General features: G+C 42.3%; 1 protein-coding gene across 2 annotated transcripts in view; it reads left to right on the top strand.

The window, feature by feature from the left end:
• CEP192 (centrosomal protein 192) overlaps positions 1-18,108 on the top strand; it is a 325,551-nt gene that overhangs the window by 263,780 nt on the left and 43,663 nt on the right. For both annotated transcript variants that reach the window (XM_073590043.1, XM_073590042.1), the window contains 6 exons: positions 3,461-3,576; positions 3,662-3,841; positions 12,768-12,858; positions 15,038-15,217; positions 15,357-15,617; positions 15,743-15,861. In XM_073590043.1, coding sequence (XP_073446144.1) covers positions 3,461-3,576; positions 3,662-3,841; positions 12,768-12,858; positions 15,038-15,217; positions 15,357-15,617; positions 15,743-15,861 — 947 coding nt within the window. The remainder of the gene's footprint in view (positions 1-3,460; positions 3,577-3,661; positions 3,842-12,767; positions 12,859-15,037; positions 15,218-15,356; positions 15,618-15,742; positions 15,862-18,108) is intronic.

Genomic DNA, 18,108 nt, shown 5'->3' with positions numbered 1-18,108 from the left:
CTCAGTCTTGAGGCTTCCGGAGCGGCGCTCTTTCCATCTTTTGCCGCGACATGGGCTAAGGATATGGTTGCTTGGTCAGAGGTGTTGACCAGGCCGGGGACACAACCATACAGGATAGTAATCTTTCCCCAGAAGCAGCAACCTCGCTAGTCAGATAGCTCAGGCCAGGGACTTTGTAGTTAACACTTCTTTAGAGGCGGCCAATTGCGCTGCACAGTCAGCTGCAGATGCAATCTCCATCAGAAGGGCCCTATGGCCCCGAGATTGGTGAGCAGATTCTGCTTCCACGAGATCGTTAACCTCTGCCGTACCAGACTGGTCACTTATTTAGAGAGAAACTGGACCAGTTCATATCTTATGCTACCGGAGGGAACATAGAATCATAGAATCATAGAATCGTAGAGTTGGAAGGGACCTCCTGGGCCATCTGGTCCAACCCCCTGCTCAAAGCAGGATTCGCTAAATCATCCCAGTCAGATGTCTGTCCAGCCTCTGTTTGAAGACTTCCATTGAATGAGAACTCACCACTTCTCGTGGCAGCCTGTTCCACTCATTGATCACTCTAACTGTCAAAAAGTTTTTTCTAATATCTAATCTGTGTCTCCTCCCATTCAGTTTCATCCCATTGCTTCTAGTCTTTCCTTGTGCAAATGAGAATAAAGTTGATCCTTCTACAATGTGACAGCCCTTTAGATATTTGTAGACAGCAATTAAGTCTCCTCTCAGTCTTCTCTTTTGCAAACTAAACATTCCCAAATCCTGCAACCTTTCCTCATAAGACAGGGTTTGCAGACCGGTCACCATTCTGGTCGCTCTTTTCTGAACTTGCTCCAGTTTGTTGATGTCTTTTTTAAAATGTGGTGCCCAAAACTGGACACACTATTCCAGATGAGGTCTGACCAAAGAGGAGTAGAGGGAAATAATGACTTCACGTGATCTAGACTGTATGCTTCTGTTAATACATCCTAGAACTGCATTTGCCTTTTTTGCTGCTGCATTACACTGTTGACTCATATTCAGTCTGTGATCTATTAGTATACCCAAGTCTTTTTCACATGTGCTGTCACTTAGCCCTATTCCTCCCATTCTATATATGCTTTTTTCATTTTTATTGCCCAGATGTAGTACTTTGCATTTCTCCCTGTTAAAAACCATTCTGTTAGTTACTGCCCACTTCTCCAGTTTATTTAAATCTTTTTGAATCCTCTCTCTCTCTTCTCTAGTATTAGCTATCCCTCCTAGCTTTGTGTCATCAGCAAATTTAATCAGTTTACCCTCAATTCCTTCATCTAAATCGTTGATAAAGATGTTGAACAATACAGGGCCCAGGACAGAGCCCTGTGGTACCCCACTTGAGACATTCTTCCAACTGGATGTGCAGCCATTTACGACCACTCTTTGGGTCCGATCACTAAGCCAGCTATGAATCCACCTAACAGTTGCCTTGTCCATTCCATACTTAGTCATTTTTTCAATAAGGATTGTATGAGAGACTTTGTCAAATGCTTTGCTGAAGTCAAGATATACTATATCTACAGCATTTCCTTGATCCACCCAATCAGTGATACCGTCATAGAAGGAAATTAAGTTAGTCTGACATGACTTATTAGTTACAAACCCATGCTGACTCTGTTTGATCACTTCATTCTTATCCAGGTATTGACTTACATGTTGTTTAATAATTTGTTCAAAGATCTTTCCTGGTATAGAAGTCAGACTCACCGGCCTATAGTTGCCTGGGTCCACCTTCTTCCCCTTTTTGAAGATAGGAACAACATTTGCTCTTCTCCAGTCTTCTGGCACTTCTCCTGTTCTCCAAGAATTTTCAAAGATTATGGAGAGTGGTTCAGAAATTTCTTCTGCTATCTCCTTCAGTACTCTGGGGTGTAATTCATCTGGACCTGGAGACTTGAATTCATTTAGGTTAGCTAAGTGTTTCCTCACTATCTTTCTGTTTATAGATATCCTGGATTCTTCTATTCCCTTAATAGGACAGTGAATAACAGTTGGTGTTACATTTCCTTTCTGAGAGAAAACGGATGCAAAATAGGAATTTAAAAGTTCAGCCTTCTCAACATCCTGTCTTACCATTTCATCATTTTCATCCTGTAAAAATCCTATAGCATCTTTGACTTTTCTTTTACTTTTGACATATCCCCAAAATCCTTTATTATTGCTTTTGACATCTCTTGCAAGCCTCAATTCATTTTCAGCTTTAGCTAATCTGATTTGTGCCCTGCAGATTCTGCAGACAGCATTATATTCTTCTTTAGATATGCCTCCCTCTTTCCATTTTATAAACATTTTTTTCTTCCTTTTTAGCATGTGCTTAAGTTCTGTGTTCACCCATCCTGGTTTCCTTAAATGCTTCCTATTCTTCCCTCTTTTCGGAATTGTTAACAACTGTGCTTTGAGAATTTCATTTTTCAAGATTTCCCATCCTTCCTGGACATTTTTGTCTTTAAGGATATCCAGCCATTGGATCCCTTCCTCAACAAAGGCCGCATAGCCGTTTCGGAATCAACAATTCCAGTCGGTCCTCTACAACCTTCTCTTCAGATGGTCCCCGCGTGGAAACAGAGGTTCCCAAGGTCTCATACAGACCTAACCATACCTAGAAATCCAGGCCAAGGACGTCTGAGACTAAGGGAGCCAGATCCCTTAAATCCTCTACACAATGACTCGTTATGGCATCCAGAGGGCACCGACAAATTAGGCGGATGTTTACTTTCGTCCTTCGTGCCTACTCTCGGTCTCCCACGACAAGTGGGTCAGATAGCTGGGGTCCTCCAGATACAAACTAGGGTCTTTTTCTTCTTAATCATGTAGTTTATGGTATAGTATAGTATTTTCATTTTACGGTTGTGACTTGGTAATTCTGTAGGTTATATAATGGAGAAATTAGATTGTGAGTCCCAATGGGGACAGTGATGGTGTCTGTAAAGTGCTGTGGAATTAATGGTGCTATACAAGCGAATAAAGTAAATGTGTATGGTGGTCTCATAACTTCCCTCAGATGTCAGATGAAATGAGGATTTTGCTTGTCAAATTTTGGATTGCCAATTCTATTTTTGTGAGTGAGATGAGCAGATGCCAGAGGAAATTGGAAGTGGCTTTCTCTCAGGAGCTCTCAGACTCCCAGTGTATGTTGGTGTTTGGAGAATAGCTGTTGGTCAAGCTCTCTTTTGACCAACAGATATCGATTGTGATTTGACTTGGAGTCATCTTGCTTTCTCCAATTTAATTATTAAATGTTTCATCCTGCAAGTCTGAGGACAAAGAAGCTGCTTTGTGCACCACCCATAATGGGGGAAATCCTAATTACTGCAGATGCACGTTAAAGAAATTTTGCATCACATGACCCCATATCTGTGAACCTGCTCTTGTGGTCTTTTATATAACTTTTGGTGTAGACAATAATCGCCATTTGAGAAGGCCTTATATTTTCTTCCTTCTTCAGTGTACAGATGTAGATAGCGGTTTCACTGTGGAGCCAGAAGAATTATTTCTTCTCCCTGAAGAAGAACAAGAAGTTGCTGTGAAGTTCACTCCACAGTCTTCTAAATCTTATCAGAGGTATGTACACTATATTCCACAATGAGTTGCGCTGGAGTCTATGATTATGTAAGACACACCACCTTTTTTAATTTTTCGTTCCCAGTTCTTTGAAAATAATTGTGCAGCCTTCAGGACCCCAGTATGAAGTCATATTGATCGGAGAAGGTGAGCTACCAGTAACCAAGAATTCTGCAACTCCAGCACTGAATAATTCGGATGTCCCACCTATTCTTTCTAATAAGCAGTTCATTTCTTGGGGAGGAGTTGCCATTGGAAGAACTATGTAAGTGTTTTTTTTCATCAATACTTTACTCCGCTTTACCTGACATGTATATTTTGCGACTACTATTGCTAACTCAGACAATGGCTCACATTAGGCTATAACCCATGTTAGCGAGTACTATGATAGCGCCGACATATTCCGCAGCACTTTACATTTGAGGGGACTTGTACAGACAGTAGACATTACAGCATAACAATGGACACATAGATCAAAACAGATACCAAGAGGAATGAAGGCCCTGCTCGCAAATTTACAATATATGAGGAAAAGGGGAGACACGGAAGGTAGATGGTAACAATTGCGTTCGTTTTTCGGACCAGCCAAAGTGTAAGAATCTGGAATACATGTAATGCTTCATGAACCAGTCGTCGGCTTAAGTATGTAAGAATACACACACAGAGGGCTATTAAATGCATAAAGCATGTGAGAACATGATGCGAGGAACCTGGTTATGGTAAAAGATTTTGAATGGGCAACACAGGGATGGTTGGGTTAATGCGTTGAGATGGTAGGCCAGTCTGAACAAATGCGTTTTTAGGGCACGTTTAAAACTGTGGGGATTGGGGATTTATCATGTTAACCTGGGTAGTGCATTCCAAAGAATTGGCTAAGCACGTGAAAAGTCTTGGAGACGGGAGTGGGAGGGTCTGATTAGGATGTTAACTTCAGGTCATAGGCAGAATGCAGGGCAAGGGTAGGGTGGTAGACATGAGAAGAGGGAGGATATGTAGGATGGTGCTCAGCCATGGAGTGTTTTGTGGGTGAGGGTAATAAGTTTGTACTGGATTCTGGAGTGAATGGGGTTACCTGTGTAATGACTGGCACAAGGTAGAGGCATCGGTGTAACGATTGATGAGTAATATGACCCTGGCTGCAGCATTCAAGACAGATTGGAGAGGGGAGGGTTTGGTAAGAGGGAGACCGATTAGTATTACAATAGTCCAGACGAGAATGAATACAGTAAGCGTTTTTGCAGAGTAGAAAGTAAGACAGGGTCAAATTCTAGAAATGTTTTTGAGGTGCAAATAACAAGAGCGAGCCAGTGATCTGATGTGGGGGGTGAATGAAAGTTAGCAATCAAGTATGATTCCAAGACCGCGGGGATGTTGCTGGGCAATAATGGTGGAACCACACACAGAAATGGCAATGTTGGGCATAGGTACATTAGTAAAGGGAGGAAACACAAGGAGTTCAGTTTTCGACAGGTTCAGTTTCAGATAGAGGGATGACATGATGTTGGAGACAGCAGTAAGGCAATCACTGGTGTTTTCTAAAAAGGCAGGTGTGATATAAGAAGAATAAGTGTATAATTGAATGTCATCAGCATAGAGATGGTACTGGAAACCAAATCTACTGATTGACCAATAGAGTCAGTATACAAAGAGAAGGGAGCCTAGAACCGATCCTTGAGGAACCCCAATAATAAGGGGAAGATGAGAGGAGGAGGATCCAGCAAAAGATGCAGTTAAGTAGCGGTCAGAGAGATAGGCGTAGAACCAGGAGAGAACGGTGTCCTCGAGGCCGATGGAGTGGAGCTTAGTGAGCAGGAGCTGATAATCCACAGTGTCGAGTGCTGCAGAGAGATCCAAGAGAATTGGCATGGAGTAGTGACCATTAGATTTAGCTGTTAGTAGATCATTAGAGACTTTAATGAGGGCAGTTTCAGTAGAGTGTAGAGAGGGGAAACCGGATTGTAGAGGGTCGAAAAGAGAGTTATCTGAGAGATAGCAGATAAGACAAGAGTGGACCAGGCTTTCCTGGAGTTTAGAGATGAAGGGAAGATTAGAGAAAGGTCTATAGTTAGCGGCACAGTTTTGGTCGAGGGATGGTTTTTTAAGTAATAGATGTATGATGGCATGCTTAAATGAGGAGGAAAGATACCGGAAGAGAGCGAGAGGTTGAATATTTTAGTTAGGGTGAGTGGTGACAGCAGGGGAAAGGGACTGGAGGAGATGTGACGGAATGGGGTCACTGGTGCAAATGGTTGGGCGAGAGGATGCAAGGAGCCTGATTATTTCTTCTTCTGTGACTGGTTCAAAGTCAGAGAGTGAGCTAGATGCAGTGGGGGAGGGAGGACAATGCATGGTATAAGGGGATTGGGAGATAATTTCCTGTTGGATATGGTCAATTTTTTCTTTGAAATAATTGGCCAGATCGTCAGCTCGAAGCTCTGTGTTTGGGACCTGCACTCTTGGGTTGAGTAGGGAATGGCAAGTATCAGAGATATTTTGGGTTATTGGATAGTGAGGTGATGAGGGTGTTGAAATAGGGTTGTTTGGAGAGGTGAAGGGCAGTGTTGTATGTTTTAAGCATAAACTTATAATGGATGAAATCTTTAGGTAGATTGGATTTTCTCCACAGACGGCGCACCGCTGCAGGAAACGTGTTTGCAGCTTGTGCCACAGTTGTCGCCATCTGTGCCTTATTGTTCTTTGTATAGAAGGTGCAGTTTCATCCAGGGCACTTTGCAGTGTTTCGTTGAAATGCTTCAGTGCAGAATCAGGACATGAAAGGGAGGAAATAGGGGCCAATGATGACTGCAAGTTCTTCATAAGTTTCTGGGTGTTAATGGCCTGTATATTTCTATAAGTGTGGAAAGTAGGGGTAATCTGGCACTCAAAAGATCAATGCTAATAATGAATATTTTATTTTATTTTATTTCAGAGGGCATAATCCAAAAAACATGACATTTCGGTCTATTCATTGACCTTCATCAGACGGTTTAAGATTGAAGCCCATTAAAAGAGAGAAATCACGGGAGAATCATTAATAGGTCATAGGAGACAATCTGATGCAGAAGCGCTGTGCAGTAACGGGTGGGAGCCGATGAAAAATGCGCATTTTTCATCGGCTCCCACCCGTTACTGCACAGCGCTTCTGCATCACATTGTCTCCTATGACCTATTCATGATTCTCCCATGATTTCTCTCTTCTAATGGGCTAAAATCTTAAACCGTCTGATGAAGGTCAATGAATAGACCGAAACGTCATGTTTTTTGGATTATGCCCTCTGAAATAAAATATTCATTATTAGCATTGATCTTTTGAGAGCCAGATTAATTTTTTGCATTGATTAAGGATTGGTTACCCTTATCCGGGCACCACCATAATTTGAGGAGTGACGTGTCATTATATTTTGGAAAGTAGGGGTGACCTGAGCAGGATGGTACTTCTTGATACAGAATGAAAGAAGGTTGTGATCAGAGAGCGGGAGAGGGGAGTTAGTAAAATCATCCACTGAGCAAAGCCGGGAGAAGTCCAAGTCGAGGGAGTTTCCGTCTTCATGCGTTGGAGAAGATAGTAAGCTCTGAAAGGCCGAAAGGGCCTTAAGGCCCCGTTACACGCAACGATATTGTGAACGATATCGTTGCAACGTCACCAGTTTGGTTTCGTTGCAACGATGTCGAAACGACATTGTTGTGTGTGACACGTAGCAACGATCAGCGATCATTTGGCTGATTGTTAATCGTTGCCTAATGGTCTGGGCCATAAATCTATCGTTGGTCTCCCGCTGGGCAGCACACAAAAGGCTTTGTCAGATCTGTATGGCGCATACCCTGCAGGAGAAGTCCTCGGTCAGAACGGAGGACTTTAGGCTCATGATTAGGGAGGAACTTCAGGCACTTGGTTCTGGCAAGGTCAGAAAACAGAGGCTCATCAGTGAATGTATCTTTCCCATGTCCAATTCATCCCCGGAGAGTGGCGAGCTCTGCTTAGATTCCTCACAAGAGTCATCATCCTCGGAGGAGGAAAGCCGCACTTGTTTCCTGATCGACAGTATTAATAATCTAGTTAAATCGGTCTGGGGAACTGTGGGGTTAGCTGATACCAGAGAGCCCAAGACAGCACAAGATCTCATGTTCGCAGGCTTCTCTCAAAAGAAAAAGCAGATGTTTCTGGTGATACCTGCAGTGAAGGAACTGGTTAAGAAGGAATGGGAGAAGCAGGGGCGAGGATTCCTTCCCTCAACATCCAAACGGCAGTACCCCATTGACGATGAGGATTTAACATCTTGGTCAAAGGTTCCCAAGGTGGATGCAGCTGTGGCATCAACCTCACATCGTTCTTCCTTCCCCGTAGAAGATTCAGGAACGCTAACCGAGCCCTTGGATCGTTAGGCAGATACACTCCTTAAAAGGTCCTGGGAGTCATTTACGGAGGCCTTTAGACCAGCAATATCAGCCACTTGCACCGCAAGATCTATGCTAGTGTGGCTAGATCAGTTGGAAGAAAACATTAAAGGTGGATTGTCTAGAGACAAGTTACAGGCATCCATCCCTCTTATTTGAGGAGCAACGGCCTTCCTGGCCTATGCCTCAGCTAATTCCCTGCGTCTAGTGGCCAGATCAACGGGATTAACCAATGCAGCCCGTCGTGCCTTATGGTTATAGGGCTGGGGAGGCGACGCACAGGCTAAAGCAAAACTCTGCGCTATACCATGCCAGGGTGAGTACATGTTTGGCACAGTGCTTGACAAGATACTCACCAAAGTGGGCGAAAGAAAGAAGGGGTTCCCTAACACATATGTTCCGTCCTATAGGAGGGTTTTCAGAAAGCAGCCATTCAGCAGATAGAGAGCCTATAAAAATCAGAGACGCTGGGACGACGTAGGGACCAAGCACAGAGGTGACTTATTTGGCGAAACTTCCTACAAGCGCCGAGACAAGTTCCACTAACCCCAACCCTCTGGTGAGTGGCAAGTTATCATTTTTCAGCCAGCAATGGAAGCCAATAACATCCAATCCCTGGGCCATTAGCCTCGTATCGTCGGGCTTGAAGTTAGTTTGCCCGGGTCCCCCCGGACTCCTTCATATTGACTTCTCTAAAGTCTCACGTTGAGCAAGAGGCTTTGGAGTTGGAAATTAGAGGTCTGCTAACCAAGCATGTGCTAATGGAGGTTCCGGTGAACCAGCGAGGCAAGGGATTTTACTCTCCCTTGTTTCTGGTTTCTAAGCCAGATGGTTCCTACAGAACCATAATTAATTTAAGGAAGTTGAACGGCTTTCTAAGGTCCCATACCTTCAAGATGGAGTCCATACGTTCAACAATTAAACTTTTATTTACTAGGTGTGTCATGGCGGTCCTGGATCTGAAGGATGCACACTATAATCTGCCAATACATGCCATGCATCAGCAGTATCTTCGAGTGGCGGTCACTCTGGAAGGCCGTGTCCACCATCTTCAGTTTGCGGCAATGCCTTTCGGCTTATCCATGGCTCCCCGAGTTTTCACCAAGCTAATGTTAGAGTGATGGCGTATGTGCAGTTGAAGGGCACTTTAATAGTCCCATACCTAGATGATTTTCTGGTGGTAGGAAACTCCGTCTCCCAATCTGAACATTGACTGGCTGATGCAATTTCATCTTTGCAGGCTTTGGGATGGCTGATCAACTGTACAAATCTAGATAGCTTCCGGTGACTCGGCAGACTTTCCTAGGCCTCCATCTGGACTCTGTAAGTCAAAAATGTCTCCTCCCAGAAAAGATGTTGGCAATAATAAAGTACGGTCAGCAATGGAAAACCCTAATATGTCCCTAAGGGAAGCTATGTCACTTCTCGGCTCCCTTATATCTTGTACTCCTGCAGTGCAGTGGGCTAAATTCCACACTAGACAGTTGCAGCAAGTTATCCTGCAAGAGGAGGAGCGACTGCAGGGACGGTTGGAGGGAAAGATATTCCTGTCAACTGAGGTAGTTAGTTCCCTGTCATGGTGGCTGGACTGGTGCCATCTCTCTAGGGGGGTCGAGTGGGTGCTGAGACCTTCAAAAGTATTTACTACGGAGGCTAGTCCCTTCGGTTGGGAGGCTTATTTAGGTGAAAGTGTAGTCCAAGGATAATGGTCCATTAGTGAGGCAGACGACTCTTCTAATCTGAGAGAGCTAAAAGCAATTGATTGCTATACGTGAATTCTTTCCACAGCTGCGAGGATCTCATGTAAGAGTTCTGTCGGACAATGCCACCTCCTTAGCCTATTTTAAATCATCAAGGAGCAATACGATCAAGAACACTGATGTCTACCACAGAGCGAATCCTACAGATAGCCGAGGCACACCTTTTGTCCCTATCAGCCCTCCACATCAGGGGAAAGGGCCAACGGACAGGTCAAAAAGTTTGCTTCGCTATACAGAGCGGACCGACCGGATATGCTCGACTCTCTTCAATCCCTGTGGCTTTTCCGTCTGGCGTATGCCTCCCCCCCATGATAATCCTCCCGTTGGTCATCAGAAAAATAAAGGAGGAGAAGGCAAGAGTAGTCCTGATTGCTCCATTTTGGCCCAAGAGGCCTTGGTTTTCAGGGCTCAGAGCATGTCTTTATCTGACCCCTGGATCCTCCCGCGGGATTGGGACCTGCTCTCTCAGGGACGCCTGACTGCGTGACTGCGTGGAACTTGAGGCAGCTACTGAGACTAAGGGGGTTCTCGGAGAATTTAATTAATACCTTTCTGCGCAGAGGAAATTTCTTAGCATTTACACAGGGGCCCACTCTAGTGAGGTACCTATCCCTGCTATCTTGGAATTCCTGCAGAGGGGTCGAGAATTGGAGTTGTCAGTAAATACCTTGAAGGTTCAGTTATCAGCTCTGGGCGCCCTGTATAGCTACGATATCATGGGAGATAGATGGATAGCTCGATTTATTGCAGCATGTCAGCGAGCAGACCCAGTTCATATTGCTCGATTACTGCCCTGGGACCTAAACCTAGTTCTGGATGCGTTGACATGGGCCCCATTTGAACCCTTACACTTCGCTTCAGTAAAGTGTGTGTCATTAAAGGCGGCATTGTTAGTAGCCTTAGTATCTGCAATAAGAGTGAGTGATATCCAAGCTCTGTCAGTGGATCCCCCCATCCTGTCAATAATCTAGGATAGTATTAAAACCAGACCCTTCTTATTTCCCTAAGGTTTCTACCAATTTACATAGATCTCAGGAGATTTTTCTGCCCTCCTTTTATGATAGCCCTGCAACTCCTGAAAAGGAAAAATTTCACATCTTAGATGTGATGAGAGCGGTCCTAGGCTATATAGACAGAACTCCTCCCTTGAGGCAGAGCAGGGCTCTCCTTGTCCTTTCAGGGCCACAGGAAGGGGTCTGGAGTGACAAAGGGCATGTTATCCCGTTGGATCAGAGATGCAATCGGTCTCGCCTACTCGGCAAGAGGTGAAAGCCCTCCAGAAGGGGATAAAAGCACATTCCGCATGGGCTATGGTATCCTCCTGGGCAGAGAAGGCGGACATTCCAATTGACCTCATATGTAAGGCCGCAACTTGGTCCTCGCCATCCACCTTCTACAGTCAATACAGGCTTGACTTGTCTTCTGACTCTGACTTATTCTTTGGTAGATCGGTTCTTAGCACGGTGGCCCTCCCAGGTGATCGTCTCTGAAAATCTCTCAGTGGGTGCTGTCATGGCGAAGAGAAAAAAACGGATTACTTACCGGTAATGCTCTTTTATAGAGTCCATGACAGCACCCACTCACTTCCCTCCCTTAGATTATGGTTGCACGCGGTTCACTCAGAGTGGTGACGGGTTAGTCATATATAGATGGAAATATACATATATGTATATAGGTTAAGATGTAAATACTTTAAATGGCTTGCGGAGCAATTAACTAAAGCTTGTTTGGCGCTTCCTCTCATTCTCTGCAATCCAACTGAGGGAGCAAGGGGGACCACCCCTTTTATCTCTGTATGTTTCCTGTTCCTAGAGGCGGATCCCCTCTCTCTCCGTGGGTGCTGTCGTGGACTCTATAAAAGAGCATTATCGGTAAGTAATCTGGTTTTTCATACCCATGGGATTCTCATATTGCCAGCTCTTGAAGTGGTATAGGTATTTTTGATCCTATAACCTTTACTATCCGTTCTGCAGGCTACACATCAATACCATTGGTTTATATTGCCGGTGCTTTTTTCTGGGACTTGCTGTTCTCCTCCCTTATTTTGGAGGTTTCCCCTTTCCTCTGTCCTTTTTAATACACATTTGTTTTAACTTTTGTATTCAGTAAAGAGATTATTTTATTCCACTCTTTTTCTCTCGTCACTTCCTACTGCTATGGCACCTCACCATAACAGTATATGTATTATTTAGTAACCTGAAGTGCATCTAGCCTGGTTTAATTAGGACTATGGGATTAATCTTCATCTTCAGGTGCAGTGTTGTGAAGGGTGGTATGATACTTGCACCTATTTTGCACTCCTTATGCTTAGAATGATCTGCTGTAAAGTACTTTATGGTTCCATTTACAAGTGTAATAGGGGAATTTTATAATTTACACTTAGGCCAGTTTTCTCTTGTAAAGGTCTCTTATTATGACTCCACATTGATCATAATTTGCAACTTTTTTTGTTTTTTCCAATGCTCATGACACTTTTCTACATGTAGACGGAGCTTAATGAGAGCGTCTATCGTGTGCAGCCTAAAAAACATATTCACATTTACCCTAGAAATTTGCGTGAATGTCTACGCCAGTCAATATTACTCAAGCAGGAAAAAAAACCAAAACAAACTTGTCTTAATAGATTTTGACCAACATCTCCAAATTTATAAAAAAAAAAATTCTTAAAGTTTTCAATTGGATTCACTAAGCATGAAGTTCAATGATGCATGAGGTTTAACACTTTATTTGATTGTCAGTTTCTGTAAAGACAATATTGCATTGTCTTTCCCCAGTTAATCCGACATGGAATTTTTCCCATGTTTAATTGTATGGGAACATTAATGCTGTAATTCCAAACTACACTTATCCCAAAAAAAAACAAAAAAAAACATGCCTTCATATGCTATATCAACTCAAAAAATATAAAATAAATAATGGCTCTTGGTAAAAAAAAAAAAAAGAGAAATAAACAAAAAATTCCACGGTTCTGAAGGGGATGATGATTTGGTGTTTGCAATAAAATTATTTTTAAAGAATTTCATTTTTATTTCTCAGACTGCAGAAGTTAACGCTAAGGAACATGTCGACAATTTCAAGCCAGCATTTGCGCCTTTTAATAAGAGGTCAAGATCAAGACTGCTTTCAGGTACACGAAGTAGCATTTATATAGTTTTAGTAGCTAGGCTCCAGAGTGACTCCTCTCTCTTTTAGTTACCAAATCAAACTTTGGCCATTTTGTAGTGCTCATTCTCTATTTAATGATAGTAAAACCTAAATATTGTACAGTGAAGTGCTGTTTATTAACTTTCATTTCATGATTTTAACCCCTTCGTGACTGAGCCCTTTTTCGTTTTTGTTTGTTTTTCGCTCCTCTTCTTCTCAGAGCCCTAACTTTTTTTTCATTTTTCCGTCAATATGGCCATGAGTGGGCTTGTTTTTTGCAGAACGAGTTGTACTTTTGAATGACACCATAGATTTTACCATATCGTGTACTCAAAAATAAGTGCAGTGAAACTGCGAAAAAAACTGCATGCATTTAACTGGTTAACAGCCGTGGGTGGATCGTGATCCCTCCCGCGGCTGTTCTGGGCACATGTCAGCTGTTCAAAACAGCTGACGTGTGTCGGGAAAGATGTGGGCTCCGGAGCGGAGCCCACATCAAAGGGGGAGACACGACATGCGCGGTACTAGAACGGCGCATGTCGTGAAGGGGGTTAAAGATGTTTTCTCATCACTAAATTACAGCATTTATAGTTTATAGCCAAACCCTTGATACTTTTACACCTAAACTTAGGATTGTCTAGTAAAAGCTAATGGTGTGAGTGTATTCAGAGTATACTGTATGTGCATATTTTATCCCCTTTAAAGTTGTAAGTGGATGGAAACTATTTCTAATAGAGATCCTAAAATGTCAAGGAATGGAATCAAAGCATAGTGTTAAGTTACTTGTAATCAGGCTGTTAGCAAAACATGGTTCGTTTTGTCCTCTCTGGAATGGAGTCCCAAGTAGTACACTCCTATTTATGACATCAAGCTGATCTTTTTATTTTATAAAATCTTTTTTTTTTATCATCATTTTACATGTTGTTGTATTATTAATTAGGATATGAGCTTGAGTGATCTATGATTAAATAAGTAATTCTTGTCATTTCAAGATGTGCATTTAATTATCATTACAGTTTGCTTTCAAACTTGTAGGGTGCAAAATACTGTAGGGTGCCATTTTCTTTTTGATAGTAGGGTGCCACTAGGTAGATAAAATAACCGGAATTGCCTTTGTTAATCCTATAACAGCAGTCACAACACTTGAAAAGGAATCTATCACCAGGTTTCTGCTATTTAATGTGAGAGCAGCATAATGTAAAGATAGAGGAACTGATTCCAGCGATGTCACTTACTGTGCTGCTTAATGTGTTTTGTTTTTTGTTTGTTTTTTTTGTTTTTTTGTTTTTAATAAAATCATTTGTTTGAGTAGGTGATTATCACTATAGGACTAGTTTTCTTGTGTCATCTAGTCCTCCTACTCTGTGTAACCTCGCCATCACCACTGAGTGGCAGCTTTTTGTATACACTGTTCCTTGCCTAAAAAGCTGCCAGTGGTGTGGGTGAGGTTGTACAGAGCTCACCATTCAGAGAACTGCTAGATCTGCAGCAGAGAAAGCAAAGTGATTGTATCAAAACTACACCAAGCGGAGCAGTGGCACCTCACTAGAATCGAGGTCTCTGTCCCTACATTATGCTGCTCTCAGATTACATTGCAAAACATGGTGACAAATTCTCTTTAAGGGATTTCCAACTTTGTTCTCTACTCATATCACAGTGATTATCTACATTTTATTATTCTATTTAAGCATTTAAAACTTTTTCTGAAAAATACTTTGTACCTTCAGTATTATTGTTCACTTCTCCCAGCAAAGATTTAATTTTGTTTAGAGCAGACACCCAATACCATAAGACTATCTTGCAGAAGAACTTCTTGGGAAACTGAATGGTCTGCTCTTCCAGTTGCGCAATATGCAATTTTTTTTTTTTTTGAGAAAAGCTGCAAACATGATGTGTGTCCTATAGATAATAACTGTACCAAGATATTGAGCCAGCAGTCATGTCACTACATTAATCTTCAAACCTACTCTAAAGAGATGTTAGCTGATTAGTTGTAATGAGCAAATACTGACACTTTATCTTACAACCGTTCTCTCCCAGTATGAGAATAGTAACGGCACTGTCAGTTTTGCTAAATTGTTGTTTGTTTTTTTTTAACTAGTCTTTAAAGGGGAGAAAAAAAGATTTGGCTTGTATGTCTAATAAGCTTTTGGGTTCTGCAGTTGCAAAGTTTATTTGGCTCAGAAGAACGTTTGACCAACAATCGTGAGCTGACAATCCACCCAAAAGAAGATTCTTGCATTCAGCTGATGTTTTCACCTACACGTGTAGGTTGTATGTTGGCTAAACTGGAGATCAAGCAATATGGGATCAAACCTTCACAGCCAGGGATTAAATTTACTGTAAGTTTTGGTCTGATTTTTTTTTTTCTTTTTAATATTTCCTTTTTTTTATTTAGAGACAGGCAATATTGCTAGTTTCAAGTTTGTTTTGACACCATAACTTATTTCCATTGTAAAATTTTTATTCCTCTTCCCCTAGATACCCCTGTCTGGTTATGGTGGGACAAGTAATGTGATACTTGAAGGCGTTAAAAAGCTGTCAGACAGCTACATGATAACGCTGAGTGGATTGATGGCTGACCGTGTGAGCAAGGGGAACGTCTCGGTTAGGAACACCGGCTCCAGAGCTGCATATGTTAAGGCTGTATGTTTTGCCAATGTACAGAAAGGTCTCCTAATGGATTCCAGTTCTTGTTCAGTCACTCCTGGAAAGTTTATATTGAAAGAAGGCACCCAGGAGGTAGGCTTATTTTGGGTTGGATGTTTTGACTCTTGTAGTGTTACTTGCGCTGTGTGAAGCTACTCCAAAAAGAGTACATGTTCTCAAGATGTTTTCAGTGTCCAGATGTTCATTTTTCATCATAGATGGTTACAATATCCTACAATGGTACAGCACTGGAGGAATGCCTTCAATCCAGCACATCGCTGTTATTCACAGTCTGTTTTTTCTGTGGAGACGAAGTTTCCAGGCAGCAGTTTCGCAGGTAAAGTCTTTATATGTGAATTGTGCAAGGCAATTAAAATGGAGGTATATTAAGTACCTGTGCCCCAATTCAAAATTAACTGCAGATCCTGGCCAATCGTTACAATCCATAACAACGTTGAGTCTTCTTTATGTGAGGTGCCCTGGAACAAATAAAACCTGACACTTTCACCCCCAATATAAATTGCTATTTATTCAGCATAATATTAAAACAATTGTCTGGAGAGCTAATTTTACATAGTCCCCAATCCATTTGAAGTGTGTAACCAACTTGCAGTTTCACCTGGTATTAGTAGACTGCCGGGGGGTTTTCGCTGCCTGAAATACAGCAAGGAGCCGATTGTCATTAAGTTTTCAGCTACTGAGTACTCTTTTCTAGGGTAGGTAAATGTGGGACTTATCCACTGTAGATGAAAATCTCTTGCCATGTACACTGAAAAGAAATAAAACCCAAAAAACCATTCCATTAGTTAAAACTTCTTTGATTGTTATATTATATCTTCACGTGTGTACATGCACATAAGTATTGTGTACATAACGAATAGACAAAACACCCCATGGATAAAAATAATCTAACGATATACCCAAAATCTTCAATGGATCGAAATCTGAATTAAAATGCTTCAGTCTGCATATGATATCTTCATAGATCTGTGTGGTCGTGCAGCTATTATAACAAGTCCATGGATGTAGACAAACAAGCTGTACACACAGGTAGAGCTTATGGAGAGATCGTAGAGGCAGATTGGTGTGTGGACACACCTGTCATGTTTTGGCGCAGATCCCTTTTTCCAACTTGCTTTTGTTATATGTGGCTTTTTTTTTTTTTTTTTAAACTATATATGACTGATGTGGAGAAACCTGTCATATTGCACTGTACATTCAGCTGTCGTAATTACTATTTATTTTTGTTATTGTGATGAAAATCTATATAATTCACGTGGCACAGATTTAATATACTTAGATTATTTTCTGGTGCGAATATTTTTGCACAGCGTATGGCTAAGATTTTCTATAGTAACACCCACTTTACTGGTACTGTATTATGTAGTGGATTTTGTGCATGTAAATCTTTGTGGGTATTCCGCTCCTTATCAGTCCTGTGTAGATGTACTCTAGACATACTCACAGAACATCATAAATCCTTGCTGCATTGAGATAGCAGCAGCTATAACCAAGTGTTTTCTGTAAGTTATAAAGCCCTCTTTATAACTTTTAGCCCTTATCTCAATCTCTGAGACATTCAATAAAATGTTAGTGGCATGTTTAGAGGAAAACATTCTGATTTCCTTAATTGCTTATTGTAGTGGAGTCGGCATACTCCTGTCCCCACAATGCACTTTCCAGGTCATCCCCCCCAGTTCCATCACTCTCATTCCCTTCTTTTGAGGTCCACACCATCAGGCTCTTCCATCCCCTCTCCCTCAGAATAGCGGTCATATACTTGCCCCCAGGCTCACCCACCCAATTCCTTGACCACTTCTCAGCCTGGCTGCCGCACTTCATGTCCTCAGAACTACCAACACTTCTCCTGGGAGACTTCACCATTAACAGCCCCATTTGTACATCTGCATCCCAGCTTCCATCTCTAACCACTTCTCCCGGCCTCTCACAGCTCTCAACCTCTGAGACACACAAAGACGGTAACACCCTTGACCTGGTCTTTGTCCGGCTCTGTTCAATATCCTACCTAAATAACTCGCCGCTTCCCCTTTGTGACCACAACATTCTCTCCTTCACGATCACAAAACCTTGCCCACCTCAGCATAGTCCTACCTACCACACATTTACAAAATCTATAAGCCATTAACCCTCATACACTTTCAGACTCCCCACACTCATCACTGTCCCCAATCTCCTTTTTTTTTTTCCTGTCCTGATCTGGCTGTACATCACCACTACAATGGCACTCTCAGAAGGACCCATGACCAAGCAGCACCCCTCACCCTCTGAACCTCCAAACACAGTAAAATAGACCTGGCTCACATCGCAAACTCGACTTCTCTAGCGATGCTCTAGGAGTGCTGAACGCTTATGGAGGAAAACCCCCAGACCAGAAGACTTCATCCACTTCAAATTTATGTTAAGAACCTATAATTCTGCCATTCAACTCGCCAAACAGACCTACTTCACCACCCTGACCTCCTCACTATCCAACAACCCCAAGAAACTTTTTGACACCTTTCACTCCGTCCTCAGGCCAAAAGCACAAACCCCTATCACAGACATTTGTGCTGTTGACTTGGCC

This window comes from Dendrobates tinctorius, unplaced genomic scaffold (assembly GCF_039654945.1).
Source record: "Dendrobates tinctorius isolate UK_male_01 unplaced genomic scaffold, ASM3965494v1 ptg000115l, whole genome shotgun sequence".
Taxonomy (NCBI): domain Eukaryota; kingdom Metazoa; phylum Chordata; class Amphibia; order Anura; family Dendrobatidae; genus Dendrobates; species Dendrobates tinctorius.
The sequence above is the reverse complement of the archived record's forward strand: the minus strand, read 5'-3'. Positions and strand labels throughout refer to the sequence as shown.